Source organism: Dendropsophus ebraccatus, chromosome 3 (genome assembly GCF_027789765.1).
Source record: "Dendropsophus ebraccatus isolate aDenEbr1 chromosome 3, aDenEbr1.pat, whole genome shotgun sequence".
Lineage (NCBI taxonomy): Eukaryota > Metazoa > Chordata > Amphibia > Anura > Hylidae > Dendropsophus > Dendropsophus ebraccatus.
Window position 1 is genome coordinate 9,635,826 of NC_091456.1, and position 20,600 is coordinate 9,656,425.

The following is a 20,600-nucleotide window of genomic DNA, read 5'->3' on the forward strand; positions in this document are numbered from 1 at the left end:
GCTGAAAGTTCGGGTTTGGATGGACTCCAGCATGCTTCAGGTTCTCTCATCTCTAATCACAATCCCTGCTGCTTTCTTAAAAAAAAAATTGTAACAGGTACACTATGTTATCCAGTCCAGAATTCTGGTTGGTATTTAGTCTCCTGCTTGGTCTTCTGCCAGTAATAGAAGCCCTTGGATCGCCCTGTAGTTTGGTATACACTGGGACGCTGAGTACTGGAGTCAGGATTTTAGGAGTTTAGCGTACTCTCTGTATACATCTTAGAACCTCGCTATGACGTTCTTATTATCAAAGCTTTTTTAAAAATAAAAAAAAATTATCATTAAAATGAGATTTGAATTAGTTTTGATGGCCTGTTCCTGTTCATGTAGAATGCAGGTCTGCTTATAATATCGTGCCCAGGAATATGCAGGGTTTAGAGGGTTTACAGGACCCATTCAATATCAGCTGAAGATTTGCTTCAGGGCTGGAAACATTTCTTTGGTCACCAGTCACTTGTGTTTGTAACAGTGTCCATGTTTGTTTCAGATTTACCTTCTTTCTACTGGAGACACTAAAGCAGAGGTCTCAGGGTGTATATATATATCACATACAGCTAAGGTCTCAGGGTATATATATATATCACACACAGCTATAGGGGAATCAAGAGTATATATACTGCACAGCTGTAGGGGGGCTCAGGCTGTATATATACTTCACAGATGTAGGGGGGCTCAGGCTGTATATATACTGCACAGCTGTAGGGGGCTCAGGCTGTATATACAGGTGGTCCTCGGGTTACAACGGTCTCGAGTTACATCGTTTCGTGGTTACAACGCTTTATTCAACGCCTTATTCCGACTAACACGGTATCGACGTAACTCGAATACATGCAGCGGCCGAAGAATACAGTACGATACTATACTGGTACAGTACTCAGTTATGCAGTTCTAGACTGAGGATATTGATAATTATGTAGGGTACTATGTTAGGATAGGCTAAGTGTTTACAGGACAGTACTGTCGTTATGGTACAGTACTGTATGAACATATGATCCGACTTACATCGAAATTCGGTTTACAACGCTGTGTAAGAACGGATCACTGATGTAAGTCGAGGACTACCTGTATACTGCACAGCTGTAGGGGGCTCAGGGTATGTATATATACTGCACAGGTATGGGGGCTCAGGTTATGTATACATACTGCACAGCTGTAGGGGGGCTCAGGCTGTATATATACTGCACAGCTGTAGGGGGGCTCAGGCTGTATATATACTGCACAACTGTAGGGGGGCTCAGGCTGTATATATACTGCACAGCTGTAGGGGGGCTCAGGCTGTATATATACTACACAGCTGTTGGGGGCTCAGGCTGTGTATATATACTGCACAGCTGTAGGGGCTCAGGCTGTATATATACTACACAGCTGTTGGGGGCTCAGGCTGTGTATATATACTGCACAGCTGTAGGGGGCTCAGACTATGTATATATACTGCACAGCTGTAGGGGGGCTCAGTCTATGTATATATACTGCACAGCTGTAGGGGGCTCAGTCTATGTATATATACTGCACAGCTGTAGGGGGCTCAGGCTATGTATATATACTGCACAGCTGTAGGGGGCTCAGGCTATGTATATATACTGCACAGCTGTAGGGGGCTCAGGCTATGTATATATACTGCACAGCTGTAGGGGCTCAGGCTGTATATATACTACACAGCTGTAGGGGGCTCAGTCTATGTATATATACTGCACTGCTGTAGGAGGCTTAGGCTGTATATACTGTTTAGCTGTATTCAATAGAAAAAAAAAATAGGTTGTAAACTCATCAGGGCATTGCTGAGCCCATACACTGCACTTAGCAAGTTAAGTGAATATAGAGATCATGTATACAGACAAACATGTTGGTGATATTTTCTGGTAATATTAGTGCCCCATAGAGCGGTACCTAAATTGAATGGGTTCATAGCAAACTGTGTGTGTAATAGTTGTGGGCATGGATTTGTCGGACGTATAAATAATTTTTTTAGTAACCCTCCATGGAATGCTTTCTTATGTAACAAAGTCGGACTTCTGTTCAGCGTTGTTGGTTTGTCGGGAGTTTGCATGGAGCAGCAAGTAATAATTTCCACTAACAAAGCCCAGGATCTTAGATTGCATGTATGAGATGAGAAAACCGCCTTTGGAATGTGTGAAGATGCATCTAGTCTGGGTAACCGCACATGCATGTCGAGCACGTTTGGAAGCGGGATTTGCTTTTTTTTTTCTCTCTCTCTTACAAGGCCGAAAATCATTGTTTATATGTGTTAAGTTACTTGCACAATAGTGGCCGACATCTACAGTATAATGCAACTCCTTGTAAATGGCTGCCACAATTGTGCACTCTTTTAATGCTTCCTTACTATTCCTTTAAGCTTTGAGGGGTAATGTTTTCTTCTCTGTTAGTTGCAGCAAAGTGGTGGGGCACAAAAAGGATTGACTATGCCCTGTACTGTCCGGATGCCCTCACTGCTTTCCCAACCGTTGCACTTCCTCACCTTTTCCACGCCAGTTATTGGGAATCCACAGACGTTGTTTCATTCCTGTTGAGACAAGTGAGTGCCACCTTTCTTCCTGGTCAGTATGTGTTAGTGTGTTGTTGTCTCCTCCAACTTCATCCACGCACTCAAAACTAGAAGCTAAAGGACCTTATACACTGGCCGTCTAGATTGACCACAAGCATTGCAAGAAACTCTGCTGTGGCTGGTAATCTGCCTGTGTAAAAGTGACAGCAATCAGTTAAGGATCCTTGATTGATCGCATTTTTAGAGCATGCTTCGCAATTTACTGTTATGGGCTGCACATCTCCCTGTGTAAACTGGGTGTAAGGCCGATTACGAAAAAGGCAAACTGACAGCAAAGATATTCATAGATTGGTGCTGTCAGTTTGCAGATGATACAGCAGTACATACTTACCCAGTGCGCTGCTGCTGTAATCCAGCATCCTGTTCTCCGACTCTCCTCTCCAGCTGCTGCAGTGATCTCTACCTCCTCCAAAATGATTGACAGCTATAGGGGGCAGAGCCTGAAAACGCAGCGGCTGAATGGTAGAGCCAGAGAGCAGGATGCCAGATCACAGCGGCAGCGCACTAGGTAAGTATGTACTGCTGTGTAATCTAGAAACTGAAAGCACAGATATAAATATATGTATATCTGTGCTGTCAGTTTCAATGGCTACACAAACGATACATGGATCCTTCCTCCAGCGCGGACGCTCTATTTCACATGCCATGTAAAGGCACTGCAAACAAGCGCTGATTTCACTGATCGGTGCCAGTTTGTGGTGGCCTAGAAATCAGCAAATGTAAAAGGACCTTAAAATGGCTCAAATTTAAACAACTGCTGCATCCCAGGTATTACCCCTAAAATAATGAGAATCTAGCATTTTGGGTTTTAATGATTTAAGGTCGTGGGTCCTTATGATTATAACTACAGCAAGTGTTTAGAATCGAGACATGACACGTAATTTACTAAATTATATGCAGAACATTTAATGAATAGGATCTGATAAAGTACATTACATTCGTTGGCAGTAAAATGTTTAAAAGCTAAAGCCCCTATTACACAGATTCATTCCCCACTCACTGCCTGTGTTATTACACGCTCCAACAGCCAGCGGGTAAGTCGGGAGGAGGGTGCGCGGAGAGCTGCGAGAAGCTGCCATGACTATCATAATGTCGGCTGATCGTTGTCTTCTATTACATAGAGCGATTATAGTCCTTAACAGGGTTGAAGGGGTTATCTAGAACTAGAAAACAGCTGCTTTCTTCCAGATACGGCACCACCCTTGTCCTCTGTGTGCTGTATTGCCGTTTATTCCAGTGAAGTGAATGGACCCTAGATGGTACCTAATGGTTGTACATGCTTTTCATTATAAACCTGTATGTGACCTGAAGCTATAGAAGAACCAAGCGCTAACTAATAAAAAATGTGATTATCATATGATAAATTGCAGGCTACATGAATGTCGTCTATGTTCATTTCAGGTAATGAGACATGAAACAGCAAGTGTCTTGGAGTTGGTAGGAAAAGAAGTCTCTGTGTTCAGCCCCTCGAAACCGAGGGAGAAGTGGCTGAGGAAACGCACACATGTGAAACTAAGGGTAACTCCAAGACTGAAATCACTTCTTGCTATTAACCTGGTTTATCCATTTAAATCCTTATCCAATTCTTTATTTCTCTTGTGATTTACATGATTTTAGAGTAATAGAAATTAGGTGTAGACAAAAAGGCAAGAAGCATCCAGTATGGCTCCCTTAGCCCCCTTCATATGTCTGTGGCCATTTTTACAGCCAGGAAACCAGAAGCCTTCAAGGAAACTTCATTCAGGAAACCGTGTTTCCTGGCCATAATAACGGACAAAATAAAAATGTACCTGCTGTAGCGGAGTCCTTCTCCAGCTGTTCCCTCTGTCTTCCAGCACTAGTGGCATCTTGTGGCCGGAGGTATAATGCTGCCACTGGTTCTCTGCAAGTGCTCCTAGTTAAGAGTGTATACAGTTACAGTCAGTACCTGATGGCACTAGTGCTGGCCCGGGCTGCCATGCTATGCATCTCTGAATTATGGACAGATTCCAGATGTGCCTCCGGAGCTGTCCGCAATTCTGGATGTTTTCCAAGAAAATTCGGTCTGGAAATAATAAAAATTACATGGGCACAAAAACAACCTCCACATCGGCAACATCAAGGACCTCTACGAAGATATGCTGAAGAAAGAACAAAGCCCAAAAACCAAAAATAATATTATTGAAGGTTATGGAGGAAAAACAAAGTTCTCCAAAATCTCCTGGATACACTAATAACACGTTCAATATTGTGCTGAGAGTTGGCTCCTTCTCTCATATCTGCAGCCAAAGGCTTTATAATGTCCGTTCACGGGGGGACAGGTATCACCCAGCCAACTTCCAAGGGATATGTGTCAGCAGAAACCATGGGAAATATTCAGCGGCGTCCTGTATGCGAGAATCCTAACCTTCCACGTCCAGCACAATGTCCTTAGCAATGCCAAGCAGCGTTCATGCCAAACCGACGCACCGGTTTTGTACCCTAGAAAACAAAGAAATATATAAACAAAGCATATAAATAAATATGTATATATTTTTTTTATTTTTTTTTTTTTATTTTTTTCACATAAAGAGTTTTTTAAACACAACAACATATAGGAGGCATGTAGCAGTAATTGACCCTAAAGGTGAGCAAAGAAAACCCCAAGGCTTATACCTAAAACTGCTGGACAGAATAGGAGGGTAGAGGTGTGATGTCTTCCAAATCTCCTACCATGAGGACCAATTCTGTGTGGCTGTGTCAGTGCTGTACTTTTAAACAGTATCAGAACTCCCGGCATCATAAAGAGTCATAATGCTGTGAGCTCCGCGGTCTCTTCCCCAGAACATTGTCTGTGCATGTACAGTTTTTTGCAGACCTGTGAACGACTCCTTATAGCTGCAGCCCGTTTGATTGTAAGGATATGTTTACACTGAGGAACAGACGGGGAATTTCAAGCAGAACCAAGGCTCAATTTTTCACTTATTCTGCTTGAAATTACACCTGTAAAATATGTACAGCGCAATGTCCCATTGTGTTCAATAGGGTTTTCGCTCTGTTGGCCACACAGTGGAATTTACGCGTAAAATGTTCTGCCGTGGATCCCATAGCAGTCATTGGGGCTTTGAATTTCCACTTTCTGCTCCTATTCCGACAGAGCTGAAGAGGAAATTTTAAGCAGAAAACTTTTCTCTCCAATTCCTCGCCTATTCCTCAGTGTGAACATCCCCTAATAGTGCACCAGACCTGGACAGACGGTGTACAGCACCCGACCTGTATACTAATGAACCCTTCCTTTTACCTTTCAGAATGTGGCTGCTAATCACAGAATTAATGACGCTCTAGCCAATGAGGATGGACCTCAGACTCTCACCGGAAGGTTTATGTATGGCCCTCTGGACATGGTCACACTCACCGGGGAGAAGGTAGGTTATGTATTATTCTCCACATAACTTTCTACAATATAAATAATTGGGTAGAGGGGTTAATGATGCCCCAGTCCGACACTGCCGGCAAGCGTCCAGGAAGTGACGTCACCGGCCAGAGGACGCTGTAGCAGACATTCCTGCATGCGGCATGTCCGCAGCCAATGACTAAATGCTTCCGGAGCCTGCGGCCCCTTAGTTCCCTAGAAGGAGTGGATGGTGGGGCAGAGGTGTGCAGCAGCGTTATTATAATGGGGGCAATCTCACTGGGCCCCCCTGGAGCACAGGGCCCTGGCAGTAGCCCAGATTGCCCTCATTATAATCCGCCTATTTGCAGACCTGCAGTTACGGGCAGCACTACGGACACATTCATTTTAAATGGCCCCCGTTTACATGTGTTACGATACCAGTGTTACGATACCAGTACGAACCAGCAATTGCGGTATGCATCACTATTCTGTATAGGTCTGTGCAGGACACCCTATGGCTACAGCCCTTTGTGTAAACTTAAATTATTATGAGTCTGTGGCTATGGACGACCTACGGAAAGTGAGACTGTAGCCTTAGACTTCTGTTTTTGGCTCAGAGGAGTTATCGTGTGGTATATGACATGAACACATTTTAGCTAGTCAGCTGCTCTGACAAGGATGATGTGATAGTTGTAGTGTTCCCATTTTTGTAATTTATTTATTTTTTGTCTTGCAGGTGGACATTCACATTATGACTCAGCCACCATCCGGAGAATGGGTTTACTTTGATACTGAAATAACTAATAGCAGTGGTAGGATTTCTTATATAATCCCGGAAAATAAAAAACTTGGAGTTGGGGTATATCCTCTCAAAATGGTTGTCAGGTATTGTGGAATTATGCTGGAATTTGCATGCTGTATTTTATTGTTATTGAGACAATGTATGTTTTTGTATAGTGTAGTTATTGCAGAAAACGTTTCTTTTCGTGTCATTTTAAAAATAAAATTTAATTATTTGCAAAAGATCTCGTATAAGGAGGGAAGAAGTTGGTCTCTCCATCGCCACCTATAGGGGCAGCATTTACCCTGTAAGTCAGTGTGCGGCTCATGACCCGACCTTATTCATGCTTTAAGGGTCTTTTAATAGGTTGCATATTAATTTTTAATAGAGACAGTTGTCTTCCTTCTGGAGAACAAATTAGCATACTCCTTCCCAGAGAGCACTGACTGTAATGATTCCTACACCAGCTCACCCTCCATAAGGAAAACTTTCTATAAGATTTTTAGCTGAAAAATCAAAATAAACAGGATTTGAAACATTATACAAAAAATCCCCCTTTAATGGGTTGTTTTCCTCAGACGGTTAGCTTGTGTTTTTGAGGGTTCTGGCAGGTCGGCCGATCAGGATCGTTATTTGCAGCTGTCTATATCACTGGGCACAGCTGCACACTAGATGTATACTCTGCTGCAGGAAACCATATCCGTATAATCCTGCTGATTGGTTCCCTTTTGGGAGGTAAAATAGTGACAGACATTTTACTCCACATCTCTAATATATCTGTAGCTGGAATTAGTAAGTTGCAAACAACGTTGTCATATAGCTGATTAACGCTTCAGCATAGCGCTATACATTTAAAGGAAAACTATCAAGTTAGAAGCATTTAACCTGCTATTTCTCTATGGCACATATGGCGCTGTGGTTGATGGTAATTTTCTTACCTTAAAGCGACTCTGTACCCACAATCTGCCCCCCCCCCCCCCCAAACCACTTGTACCGTCAGATAGCTGCTTTTAATCCAAGATCTGTCCTGGGGTCCGTTCGGCAGGTGATGCAGTTATTTTTAAACTTGCAGCCCTGTGCCAAACCTGTGTGGCCTAGGGTGTCTGTGCATTAGACTTGCACTGCCACTCCATCCCGCCTCTCAGCCCTCTTCACCATTAGGAATACTAGAGGCAGGTGTTTTCCTATTCATCACCTGTGTGAACACTGCACATGAGCTGGATGGTTAAGACACCTGTGCAGTGTTCAGACAAGTGACGAATAGAAAAAAAAAACTGCCATGGGGCATTCCTAATGGTGAAGAGGGTGGGGAGGATGGACGGAGAGGCGATACAAGCCAGGGTAGGGCAGATCTGGCACACTGGGGAGCAGTAGAGATTAAACAATAGTATGGAAGCAGTGTAGAGTAAAGGCGAGAAACTGACCTTCATTCTCAGAAACTGACCTTCTTGCAAAACTACAATAATGCATGATGGGAATTGTAGTTTTGCAACAGCTGGGGGGTCGGAGGTTCCCCGTCCCTGCACTATGTGGACATATCAGCAGGATAGTTTCCAGTTAAAACAGTGTGTGTGTGTGGGGGGGGGGAGTTTAAAAAGTCTAAGGTTAAGTCTAAGCTGGTTAAGATAGAACAGCTGAGCCCTGCTTGGTTGCTTTGTTCCCTGTGTTTTACCTAAGGACAGCCTAGCTTCTGCTTTAAAGTGAATCTGTCTGCTGCAATTTATGCTCCAAGCTTTCTGCAAGCATGCTGCAATTGTTAGGTCAAAGAGACACATGGGGGGACATTTATCAAACATGGTGTAAAGTGAAACTGGCTCAGTTGCCCCTAGCAACCAATCAGATTCCACCTTTCATTCCTCACAGACTCTTTGGAAAATGAGAGGTGGAATCTGATTGGTTGCCGGGGGCAACTGAGCCAGTGTCACTTTACACCATGTCTGATAAATCTCCCCCGTGGTGTCTTTCATTTATCTGTCTGTGCTTCCATAATGCAGAAAAATGCTTTTCTTCTCAAGCTTCTGAAGTACTAATGGCTGCAATGCCTCCTTGCTTCCTCTTCCAGCACTGAGCCCATTTTCCATGTCTCACGTCTGCACACAACTTGTATGCATGGCGCAGGAACGAGATTTGGGAGCAGGGCTTGGCATCGGGAGTTGACTGTCAATAAAGGAGGCATAGGGCTGGGAGGGGGAGCGAGGAGGCATGTCAGCACTTCAGGACATAAGGAAAGCACAAAGAGCTGTCAGGACAAGGAGACACATGGTACCTTTCATATGTCTATTTAATAGTGTCTGCTTCTTGGCAGATGACAGATTCACTTTAATGGCTAAAATAAAAGCAACTGCTTTTATGTGTTCAGTGGAAGCCTCTTCCTCCCCTTCCGGGTCTCAACCATTTGAAGGCTCTTACTTCCAAGCATGCCACCATATCAATAAAAGCATAGCAGGTACTTGTCTGTGATAGGAAATGCCTGCGCAGTCAATCTGACGAGACGAAAGTGAGTACCGAGCACCAGCAGTATGGATGTGGTGGGGAATCGGGGCAGAGGTTTTTGTTCCTCTTTTTTTTATCAGTCCATACTTTAAAAAAAATAAAAATAGTAGCACTGGACAAACCCTTCAAGGAAACAGATTGCCTGAGCTACTTTTCTGTAATATAGAGCAAGGACTTGACTAAACAGTTTTTTTCCTCTCTCTTTAGGGGAGACCATACATTTGCGGACAGCTATCTCCATGTTTTACCAAAAGGAACAGAATTTGTAGTTTTCAGCATTGATGGATCTTTTGCCGCCAGTGTTTCCATTATGGGCAGCGACCCCAAAGTCAGAGCGGGAGCCGTAGACGTAGTGAGGTCCGCTTCTTTATTGTACGGGTGTTAGTTTTCTATCCATCATGTAAAGCAACAATATTAACACCTTGATGTTCCTCTAGGCACTGGCAAGATCTTGGCTACCTCATTATTTATGTGACTGGCAGACCTGACATGCAGAAGCAAAGAGTGGTAGCGTGGCTGGCACAGCACAACTTCCCGCATGGCGTGGTATCTTTTTGTGATGGATTGGTTCATGATCCTCTGCGACACAAAGCAAACTTTTTGAAAAGTCTGATTCAAGATGTAAGATCCATTCAACGAATTATGTACAATAAATAATGACAATAGACCACACACGGGTTAAAGTGTTTAAAATCCTTCCGGTATGGAAGTTAAAGGGAAATTATCAGCAAGTTGGATGAATCTCCCTACAGCACACAGGGCGCAGAGGATGAAGTCAAGCCTCTCACCTTCATCCTTGGTTCTGCTTCCATGCAGTTTGAGGTTACATCGCTATGCCAATAAGGTGGTTTGTGCACTGAAGGCAGGGATAGGATTAGTCTAACCTGCTGATAGTTTCCCTTTAAGTAAACTGCATAAAAGTCTGTTCAGATGTTTCCAGCTTCCCTACCTCCTCCGGTGGCAATGAACAATCCAGAGGGAATGCCGGGAGTCCTTCTCAAGATGGCTGCAGGTCCCAAAGATAGGACCTGCAATTATCCTGTTTGTCCCAGATATCTTTGTTTGCTAACTTTGAGACTGAAGGCTACAGACATTTTGGGGGGTGTAAAATTTAGACTGGTGCAAACTGCCCACGGCAACCAATCACAGCTCAGATTTCAGCTCTGGTGAAAGGAAAGAGGAGCTGTGATTGGTTGCTGTGAGCAGTTTGCATCAGTCTAAATTTTACACCCTTTGATAAATCTCCTTGGTGCCTAATGCCAGTGTACAGTGCTGCAGAATGGACCAGTGTTATATATAAGGTATTGAATGATTGGTGGCCTTCCCTGTGAGAGTGCATGCAGAGAATGCTGTCATATGTTGAGGTATTGTGGTCAGCACTCCCATTGATTAGAACTTATGCCGCCTTGGCTTGTTGCCACAAGTTGAGCATGTAAGAGATGCCCCATAACTTCAGGTTTGCAACATATGAAAGAAGAAAATGGTTCTCTTCAGCTCTAAAAAATTTCAATGCCTTATTTCACGTTTACATAAAGTGAAAAGCGAACAGGATAACCCTCTAGTGAGTCCAGCGCAGGTGGCATACAAGAGAGTGACAGGTGCCGCCCAATATGTTGCTACAGGTGGTATAGTACAGTGATAAGTTATTAGTGCTAATAATAAATTATCACTGTATTATACCGCCTGTAGCAATATATTGGGCGGCACCTGTCACTCTCTTGTATGCCACCTGCGCCGGACTCACTAAAGGGTTATCCTGTCCCAGACGGCCACTGCTGGGAAACCTTCGCTTTCACTCCCTATGCATCTCTTGGCTTGACTCCGAGACCCCCGGAGCTTAGCACAACTCACCCAGGTGAACATATTGCTGTTTGCCACTTGTAGTCCTCATTTGAATTGTACTTAGATACTACACTAGAAAGCACCCCGATCTTCCTTTTTGTTTTGACATTTATATAAACAATCACTGACGTGTTTCGGACCTTCAAAAATTAATTCTGGTTTGTGTATTATTTCTTTGAATTATATATCCATGGAGAATGGCTAGTAAGAGTCTAGTATTTTATGCTTTAAATAATGATGAATTTTTGATATTTACAGGTACACATGAAAATCCATGCAGCTTATGGCTCCACGAAAGACATTTCAGTATACAGCGCTATAGGTTTGTCACCAATGCAGATTTTTATAGTAGGCCGACCCACCAAGAAATTACAACACCAGTGTCAGGTAAGAAGCATGGAAGTACTGTACTAAGTGGTGTATAAACTAAGGCCATGGCTGTATAAGGCTTCGGACCCTGACTTCCTATATACCTCTGCTTTGATTGACCCCTCCAGCACTGAAAGATCATGTTGTGAGCTGATGTGCAAATATTAGCCTCAAAAGCCCAGGGGTGTTACTTTGGACTGCAAAGGCCCAGCATCCACTTGTTAGCAATGTCAAAGCTGCTTGTAATCTCCTCTAACACCCCCCGAGACTAAGGAGACTGATAAAGTAATGACGAGCATGGAGCAGTCTCCAGGAGGGAGGATTTTTGAATGTGTATTTACCTTACTGGATAACCACTTTAAAATCCATACACTGATTTAGTGTCAGTAGCCCTATACAGCCAAGACCTCAAATTTTACTGACCTGCTGGCAGGTGTGCTTTAAATAAGTTTGGTATTCTGTCCATTTGCCTAGAGAACACTATTGAAGATCTCAGATTGTGAAAGTACAATCTGTACAGAAGTGATAAGCTGTGTTACTCTGTGTAGGTCATGAAGAGGTGGTGGATCATGTTGCACAGATTAGCTTTGGTGTCCTGTCAGCCCATGCGGTAGCCAGATCCCCGTCCTGTTCTGCCTGAATTATTCTATTTGTTACCTCATAGATATTGTTGCACGAATTCTGCAGATAGACCAACGAATGCTCCTCGATCATGTAGTCAGAATACTTTTGTGATCCATCTTATCAGATGTATGCAGACATTAGGACAGGGAGCTTTTAAAGCACTTTTTTGGTCCTATAAGAAATTGTCCAAAATCTACTAAATGTTTCAGTCCGAATCAGAATCAACAACTCTTATGATCATTCATTTGGTTTTATATGATTGGTTCAGCTGTCAAAGTGCATGAAAAAGTGCATCCAGCTTGGATATAGTCCAAGGAGACAACCCTGTGTGTGTGTGTGTGTGTCTGTCTTTTTTTTTTCTTTCTCAAATCTGGTATTTCTTTTCAATTTTTAACACAAAAAATAGATATAACCTATTAGGAAGACAACCCCGATGCCACAATAACTTATAGAAATGTTATATTATAAGAACAGACCTATGCAATCCCCCTGCTTCCCCCATAAAAAAAGAGGCAAAACCAAGCAGGCTAATAGTGGTAAGGTCCAGAGACAGAGAGACACCCAATCACACAGCTGGGAAAGCAGCACAGATAGAGAACTGTAGCTCAGTATTCTAAAAGAGAAATGAACAGTATATACTTAAAGGAGTCCGGCCAACTTAAAAAAATTGGCTGCAGGCGAGAGAAACATGATAATAAAGCTCGACTTACCCATCCCTGTGCTGCCTCACCACTCCTGGCCTGCTGAGCCAGTCAGTGACATGGGGTGGTACACCGCTGGAGTCACTGAATGGCTCGTCACCCGACCTGGCTGATGGATTGCGTGGAAACACCAGAACCCAGTAGAAAATGAGTTCTGGCGTTGTCAGTGATTCTGTGACACATCACTGCAGGGGCTCGGGGAAAGGTAAGTAGATAAGTCCTATTTAGGAAAAGGAGTTGGGCATTCTCTGGGCCTTACTTGGTAACAGCTTGGTCCATTGTTCCACCGCAATGGGATCATGGCTGTTTTGCCAACTGTTTGTTTGAGATGTTTTTGTAGCAGCACATCAAGAACATGCCCACATACTGCCGATATAGTACCTTTCACTTTGTCTCACTCTATGTGTGAGCAGTGAGTGTATACGGCATGTGCCATCTTTATACTGGGTCTTGAAAAGTTTTAAGCAGGTTTGAATTAGATCTTCTGAGTTTTATTTCTACGATCATCTGCTCCAGGTAAATGACTCCCTTTTTATAACTATAGAGAGAAGCCCTCCAGTCTAAAAACTTCCAACAGTTTAGCACAAAGGAATGGCCGTGTGGCCCCCTACAGATAAACGGAACTTAGACTACCTATCATTATAAATAGCTTTTTACATACAGTATCATCAGGCATCTCAAAGGTTATTGGTCGCAGCCGGTGTCACTGCTGGGACCTGCTGCAATACAAAGATACAGCAAAAGATCCATTCCCGGCCGCTTGCTAATTCTGCTTCATAGACTATAATGGGGCTAAAGTGTCTAACGTGTTGGAATTAGCGACCGGGTAGTCAGTCACACTGCTGCTCCAGCTGGATCGTCTTATCACAGCAGGTTCCAGCAGTGAGACCCACTGCAATTTTAATAAGTTTTGGCATGTCAAAGGTTATTTTTAATGACTCTTTACGTCTTCTGCTCCACTGATACAAATGTGGTACTTTGGCAGCTGAACAAATCTTTCACAATAAATCTAATTGTAGGAAGACGTGTTAGATTCAAATGGAAATACTGTATATTGACTCACCTCTATTAAATGTACCATTGAGTTAATCATTGCTGTTTGTGTTACCCCTGCAGTTTATCACTGAGGGCTACGCGTCTCACCTTGCTCAACTGGAATACAGTCACCGATCGCGGCCCGCCAAGAACACCAACAGGATAGCGCTGAGGAAGGGAAGCTTCTGTCTCCCAGGTCAATCAGATTTTCTGAGAAAGAGGAATCACTTGCTTCGTACCATCTCGTCACAACCCACTAGTAGCAGCAACCACAAACCAGAAAGAACACAGAGTCAGTCTGAGAGTGACCGGGATCGGGACAAGGAGCGTAGCCAAAGAAGTATGAGTATTGCAGCGGGATGCTGGGGCAGGAGTGCAGCTACCACCAAGCTGGAATCTGGCGTTTTAAGTCAGAAATGAGCTCCCATGTTTTCTGGACACTTTCTCATGCACTTGGCTCTTCTTAGTTCTGGACATGAGGATGAGGCACAACTTTGTTGGAGAGACCGTGTTGACAAAATGGTGCTACTATATAACAACAATAGCAGAGCTGGTGATCAGAAGTGTTGAACTGCAGGCCTTAAAAGGGGTTGTCATGCCTAGGAACCACAGAGGGGGGCGCAAATAGAATTCCTAAGTAGCCCAATGTTTTTATTTATTTTTATTTTTTTTAAAGCAGATTTAATGACTTCTTGATGTAAATACGTGCCTCCTATACCTTTTAGCCATCTCTAAAAATTTTACTAAAAGAATGCACAGCACACATCCTGTTACATAGCGAAAGGGATAGTACGACGTTCACATTCGCCTAACAGCTTGAGAGTCTGTTAACTACTCAAGAAGAGGCAGCCTCCAGAGAACTAGCTGGGAACTGGGAAGACGGTTGACTTCAGTTCTGCCCTTGTTGGTATTCAGAAGGCACAACAAATTACAGAACGGAAACATTTCTTTTTTTTTTTATTTTTGCGGGAGAGAAGGACGACACTTTTCATGCAATGACAATATTCCGGGATCTCGACAGTCTGCCTTGCTCATTTCAATATGTTGTGGACCTATGTATGAGAACATCTTTATAACCAGATGTGAAAGCACTGCGCAGGTATACTTTGCTGTAACTTTTGGTGATCAGAGGAGAAGTCCAAACCAGTAACCTAAGTCCTTTTGTATCTAAAAGTTCTTAAGATTCTGTACTTGTCCAGTTTGCTGCTTTTTTGCGTGTAGTTGCTCAACTGTACAACCTCATAGTTTTTTTTTGCACTGATTTTAGATTGGAGATCTGTTACCATCTCATGTAGCTACACATCCTTGTCTGTAGTGCATGGTCATTTTAAATATTGCTAAGCCAGGGGATAGATATTACTATTATTTTTGTGTGCTGTTGTTTCACCCCGGTATGCAGAATTAAAAGCAGGCGTGCCAAAAAAAAATAAGGTAGAAACAAAAAAGGCCATATCTCAATTTCTCCAGTTCCATTACTAAGCAGCGGTCACGACATGCAGACGTGTGGGAAGTCTATGGTACGGCTACATAGTCTTGTCCCATGAGGCTGAACGAAAGCTCCAAATGTCTAATTTGTTTTTAGCTGATCTTTTTATTTATACCAATTAACCACATTTCTATACAGTACAGTATAGGAAACTACTGTACACACTTTTAGCACTGTGAAATCTCCCTCGTTTGTCACCTGCGGAGGTGAACAGAAGCCAAAAAAGGGAATGCTTTCAGCTTGAAAGTCTAAGCGTGTGTGCACAATGAGTATCCCAATTTTTTTTGCGGTTTACTCTCTCCTGTGAGTTGTCATTGCCCAGGCGTAAAAGGTGTCAAACTGCGGCCCTCCAACTGTTATAAATCTACAATTCTCATCATGCCTGGACAGCTAAAGCTTTGGCTGTCCAGGCATGATGGGAATTGTAGTTTTGCAACAGCTGGAGGGCCTGAGTTTGACACCCCTGCCCAAGTGTTACAGGCAGTACAATTTATGGTTTTAACCTATAGAGCGTAGAATGTACCATTTGCTGCATATATGAACAGCAACAGCTTTTACTATGTCCCAACTATATATTGCAAACCCCTCTACAAAACCTTATGTCACATATAGATGTTTAATATCAGAAAGATTGGCTAGGAGACACAATGCATATTACGTTGCACAATATAAAATAGACCTTTTACCTTATGAGGTTTTTTTTGACCCCCCCCCCCCCTCAAAAAAAAAAAAAAGTTTATTTTTACAAATCTTTGCCTTTTATATTTCTAGAATTTTTAAATTTAAAGCTACCTTCTTGCACGATGGCTAAAACATAAAAATTAGCTGTTGCAGTAGTTTGAAGAAAGATTTCCATAATATACCACTTTACAATGGAAAGCACAGTAGACCTTTATGTATGGTAGGCTGGTAGCCTCGTGGCCGCACAGCATTGACCGTGGAGGTCTTACGCTACATCTTCTGTTAATAACAGATAAAAAGAAAATCCTTAATCAGGCAAATTTTTACATATATAACAAAAATGGGTTAAAGAATTAGATATGGCCTTTCAAATAGCTTAATGCAAGCAACAAGAAAAATGCACAAAAGGAGGAAATATATGTAAATTTACAATGTGCAAGGGATGCTAAACTATTGTGTGTAGATATTGTACAACATACAAATGTAAATGTTCAGAAAAGTGGTTCTATAAAAGTGAAAGTTATTTATTTATGTAGAAAATGTCTAGGGTGGGGGGAGATCCTCCAGATTTTTAATGAATATTTAAAAAAAAAAAATAGCTTTTTTTTGTTTTCAGGCATTATGTACAAAGCAATTAAATTATAGGACCAAGTATAATGTAATTGTCATTTGCATAAGTGCAATATTCTAGATTTCTCCTCATCGCTCCGTATCTCCCATGTAGAATTGACAATCATACTCTGTATATCTTCATGCGTTTTGCTCTTTTTGTTAAGCTTTCTCAGTTCTGCCTTTTCCTGACTATGGGTTTTTGGATCTTTGCCACGTGGAAATAACATAACTGAATCTATATAAATGACTGCAATAATATCAGAAGGTGTAGAGAAAGTAGGCTCGTTCTATGCGATTCCACCACGAAGAGAAGTCCAGCTCATCCTTACCCGTTAGATAATATGTGACTTACCATGTGAGTTTGTATTTATTTTCCAAAAGCAATAGTCGAAATAAGCTTCTAAATGGGGGTTGGGGGCCCGCTCACTCTGAAATAGCCGTGTGTGTAACTAAGTGACAATGCCTATTCTTTATCAGTTTGAAACCGCTATTGTTTTTCGTCTGTTGCTTTGGAAAGGCCTAACCACGACCTATGTCTATTTCTTCTATGAGAAGTTGTATCCATTGATTCAACATCTTAGTCTCAAATAACCAAAAAGATATAAAAAATAAGTTTACAATGTTAGAAAATACAATAAATGAAAACCAGAGGTTCTTTACCGTCCAGATCCCCCCTGACCCTCCCACCAGTCGCTAGCTGTTGTAGACATTACTAGCCTTTGATGGAGTTAATGCAATTTGCCTCCCATGTATAGGATCCTGCACTTTCTCAAGCCCGGACAGAAAGGTATTTTACCTTTGCTGCATTTCCTAGAAGTTCCAGTAGCCTTACATTTCTCGTATTCTCTCCAGGAGTATAATAATCAAGACTGTCAGTTTTCTATGTAATATTTTATCTGTAAAGTTATTTGTTGGGGATAACAGTAACCGTTGTTGTGCAGACGTACAAGAGAGACTTGCACATGACTATAAACTCTTCCAGATGTCTGTCTGCTGCTCCCTGGTTTTCATTTTTTGTATTACTTTGGTGTGTGTACAAATACTATTTTGCTTGTATGTGTGTGTGTTGTTTTAGGCCTCTGTGCTTTCTGTGCAGTACCCATTGTACGTTACACAGATTAAAGACTTGGGAAGGCTCTCGCATTGTATCCAATTACTTTTCTGCAACGACGATGCAGGTATTCAGCTTTTTTTATGGAACGTGCTTCTTGCTATTCTTAGATAATAAACATGAGGCCCACACAACAAAAAGTAAGCTAAAAAACTATATAAAAAAAACAATGCACCATAATATTTCTGGAAAGTTTCAAGGTGAACGTGGGTGACTTGGTTATAGAGGTTTATGGTCCTATACTTCTGCCTTTTACACAAAACTGAACTCTGTACTGCACATTTTGGCTAATGTACAATGTCTATTTAGGTGCTATGTATAAGGCCCCCTTCACACGTCCAGGAAATTCACCCAGATTTCTTATCAGGAAGTCCGGGTACTTTTCTGGACCCGTAGGATTCTACTGGTCACTGATACCCTTCAGGAACCTTATGGAGCTTCCAGATGCATATCTGGAATCTGTCCAGAATTCAGGATGTATTGTCTGCCACACTGGGCCAGCTCTTAACCTGGGCAACTGCTGCCAGGTGCTGACGCTGACCCTTTAACTGTACACGCCTAATCAGGAGCACATACAATTATTAGCGGTGCTATGACTGACCAGGCCAGGAGCCATTGGCATCATTACACCTCTAGTCACAAGAGGGCGCTACCTCCCCCCAGCATCACTTGTGTGCACGCAGAGGGAAAGAGAAGCTGTCCAGGAGCATCTATGCAGCAGCTCAGTATAAAAAAAATATTTATATATTTTTTTTTTTTACTTGGTTTTTATGGCCAGGAAACACTGATGGTTTCCTGAAGCCTCAGGAAAAGCTTTAGAATCAGTGTTTCCTGGCCGTGAAAACAGCCACAGATGTATGAAGTCTGCTAAAACGGACAAGCCAGATATGGTGACAAACAAATGCAATGCCCATGAGTGGTAACTGGTCCAATTTAAAGAGATTATCACACCACTAACACATATACAGTAGACGGGGTCTGCCATTCTCATGCCTTATTATGTTACAGCCATTCGGGTAAGCTAGCCAGGGAAGGCTCCACACCACATTTATTCTATGTCAGCTGTGATCCCTGGTGTATACCACTGTAAAAGCACTTCACATTTCTTGTTCTATAACACATTTTTTCCTGACTCCCTATACTGTGTGACAGGATCATTGGAAACCTGACCAATCTGCTTCTCAGATTCTCAGGACTGGATAGAACTTTTCCCAGAACTCGGGGAGGAGCGGCAGTGAATTATAGGGCAGCCGGCTGATAAGTGGGTTGCTGATTTATTAAAGCGCCCTCCTTTGTTATAACTGTAAATCTGCTCATCTCTAATGGGAAGTATACATTCAGAAGCCTACAACATCAGATGAAACGAACAGCCCCTCAGTCTGCTGCATTTATACGCTGTGCAATAAAGTTCTCCTTCTTAGGAGGTTATTCTATTACATGGCGGTGAATTACCACTCTATTATTACCAGCTGGCTGTTATCACTGGTGCCCAGCGGCCAAAGTGTTGGCTAACCATTGAGTAATTGCTGTAAGAAGGGAATGTGCAGCAGAGAAATGTCGTCTCGCCCTCTTTTTTGAGCGGTCGGCAGTTTTGTGCAGTGTCGCACATAATGAGTTGCTGACAGACTCTGCTTCATCCTGCCAAAATCTGAGAGTTAAGGCTCCTCCGGCTGAGCGGCGGCAGGCTGAAGTGAATAGCTGATTGTTTATGACAGCGGACACTTCATCCAAACATCAGTGTCACTAGAGGTGACCGGACATCTTTCTTCAATTACAATGTTCCCAGCCTGTACTCATCTGGTGCTGTTCCTGTCATTTTTTTTCCCAGTTGATTTTCATGCATTTTCTTACTGATGATAATTCTCAATTTATTAAAATTTCACCTAAAAAAATTCTCTTATCAGCTGCTGTATGTCCTGCAGAAAGTGGTGTATTTTTTCCAGTCTGGAAAGCAGGAGGGGTTTTCTATGGGGATTTGCTGCTGCTCTGGACAGTTCCTGACATGGACAGAGGGGGCAGCAGAGAGCACTGTGTCAGACTGGAAAAAATACACCACTTCCCTTACGTCCCATTGGCATCACAACATATGTCTTGTGATGCCAATGGGTCTCAGGGAAAACAAATTAACATAATAATTTTAGCTTCCTGGTGTATACAGCAGCTGATAGGTACTGGAGATTTTTATTTTTTTTTAGTAGAAGTAAATTAAAAATCTCTGGTACTTGCTAAGACCAGTTGATTTGAAAGAAAATTTGTAAACTTCCTCTTTAAAGTAAAGCAATCTCCTGAATTATGTGTAGACTGTAAAAGCAAAACTTCAGACTGTGGGCAGATGGGACATGCAGTAGGAATAGGCCACTAGTGATGAGCGAATAGTGAAATATTCGATATTTGTACGAATATCTCCCAAATATTCAAATATGCAATCGAATATTTGATCTCATTAAAGTCAATGGGAACAAGTATTCGATTATTGATATAACATCTATTCGACCACTTGGAGGTAAAAACCAGGAGCTGGGGGATTTGAATACTTTACTATTTTAATCGAATATCTATTCCATCGGACAGTATTTGCTCATCACTATAGGCCACGATACATTGCATGTCTGTTGATAAATCCGGAACAATGGCGACTGCTGCGCAGCAGTCACCATAACATTTGGGCCTTGATTAGGCAAGTATTCTAAAGGACAACTCTGGCCAAAATCTATTTCTTTAAGGGGTAGTGCGGCGGTAAGAAATTATTCACAAAATAATACACATTACAAAGTTATACAACTTTGTAATGTATGTTATGTCTGTGAATGGCCCCCTTCCCGTGTCCTACCACCCCCACCCGTGTACCTGGAGGTGTGGTGCATTATACATACCTGTCATGTGCTAACCCCCGTCTCCGATCTTCTGC

The 20,600-nt window shown here is 42.4% G+C and overlaps 1 protein-coding gene across 19 annotated transcripts in view; it reads left to right on the forward strand.

Moving 5' to 3' along the window:
• PITPNM2 (phosphatidylinositol transfer protein membrane associated 2) overlaps nucleotides 1–15,658 on the forward strand; it is a 202,194-nt gene extending 186,536 nt beyond the window's left edge. For 10 of the 19 annotated variants that reach the window (XM_069960844.1, XM_069960843.1, XM_069960849.1 and 7 more), the window contains 8 exons: nucleotides 2,427–2,575; nucleotides 4,007–4,123; nucleotides 5,872–5,988; nucleotides 6,694–6,842; nucleotides 9,439–9,588; nucleotides 9,669–9,852; nucleotides 11,332–11,460; nucleotides 13,884–15,658. In XM_069960844.1, the coding sequence (XP_069816945.1) occupies nucleotides 2,427–2,575; nucleotides 4,007–4,123; nucleotides 5,872–5,988; nucleotides 6,694–6,842; nucleotides 9,439–9,588; nucleotides 9,669–9,852; nucleotides 11,332–11,460; nucleotides 13,884–14,222 (1,334 nt within the window). In that variant the 3' untranslated portion in view covers nucleotides 14,223–15,658. Of the gene's footprint in view, nucleotides 1–2,426; nucleotides 2,576–4,006; nucleotides 4,124–5,871; nucleotides 5,989–6,693; nucleotides 6,843–9,438; nucleotides 9,589–9,668; nucleotides 9,853–11,331; nucleotides 11,461–13,883 lie in introns of those variants that run through there. The other 9 variants (XM_069960854.1, XM_069960857.1, XM_069960850.1 and 6 more) reach the window with 2 other exon arrangements.
• Nucleotides 15,659–20,600: the final 4,942 nt, after the last annotated feature.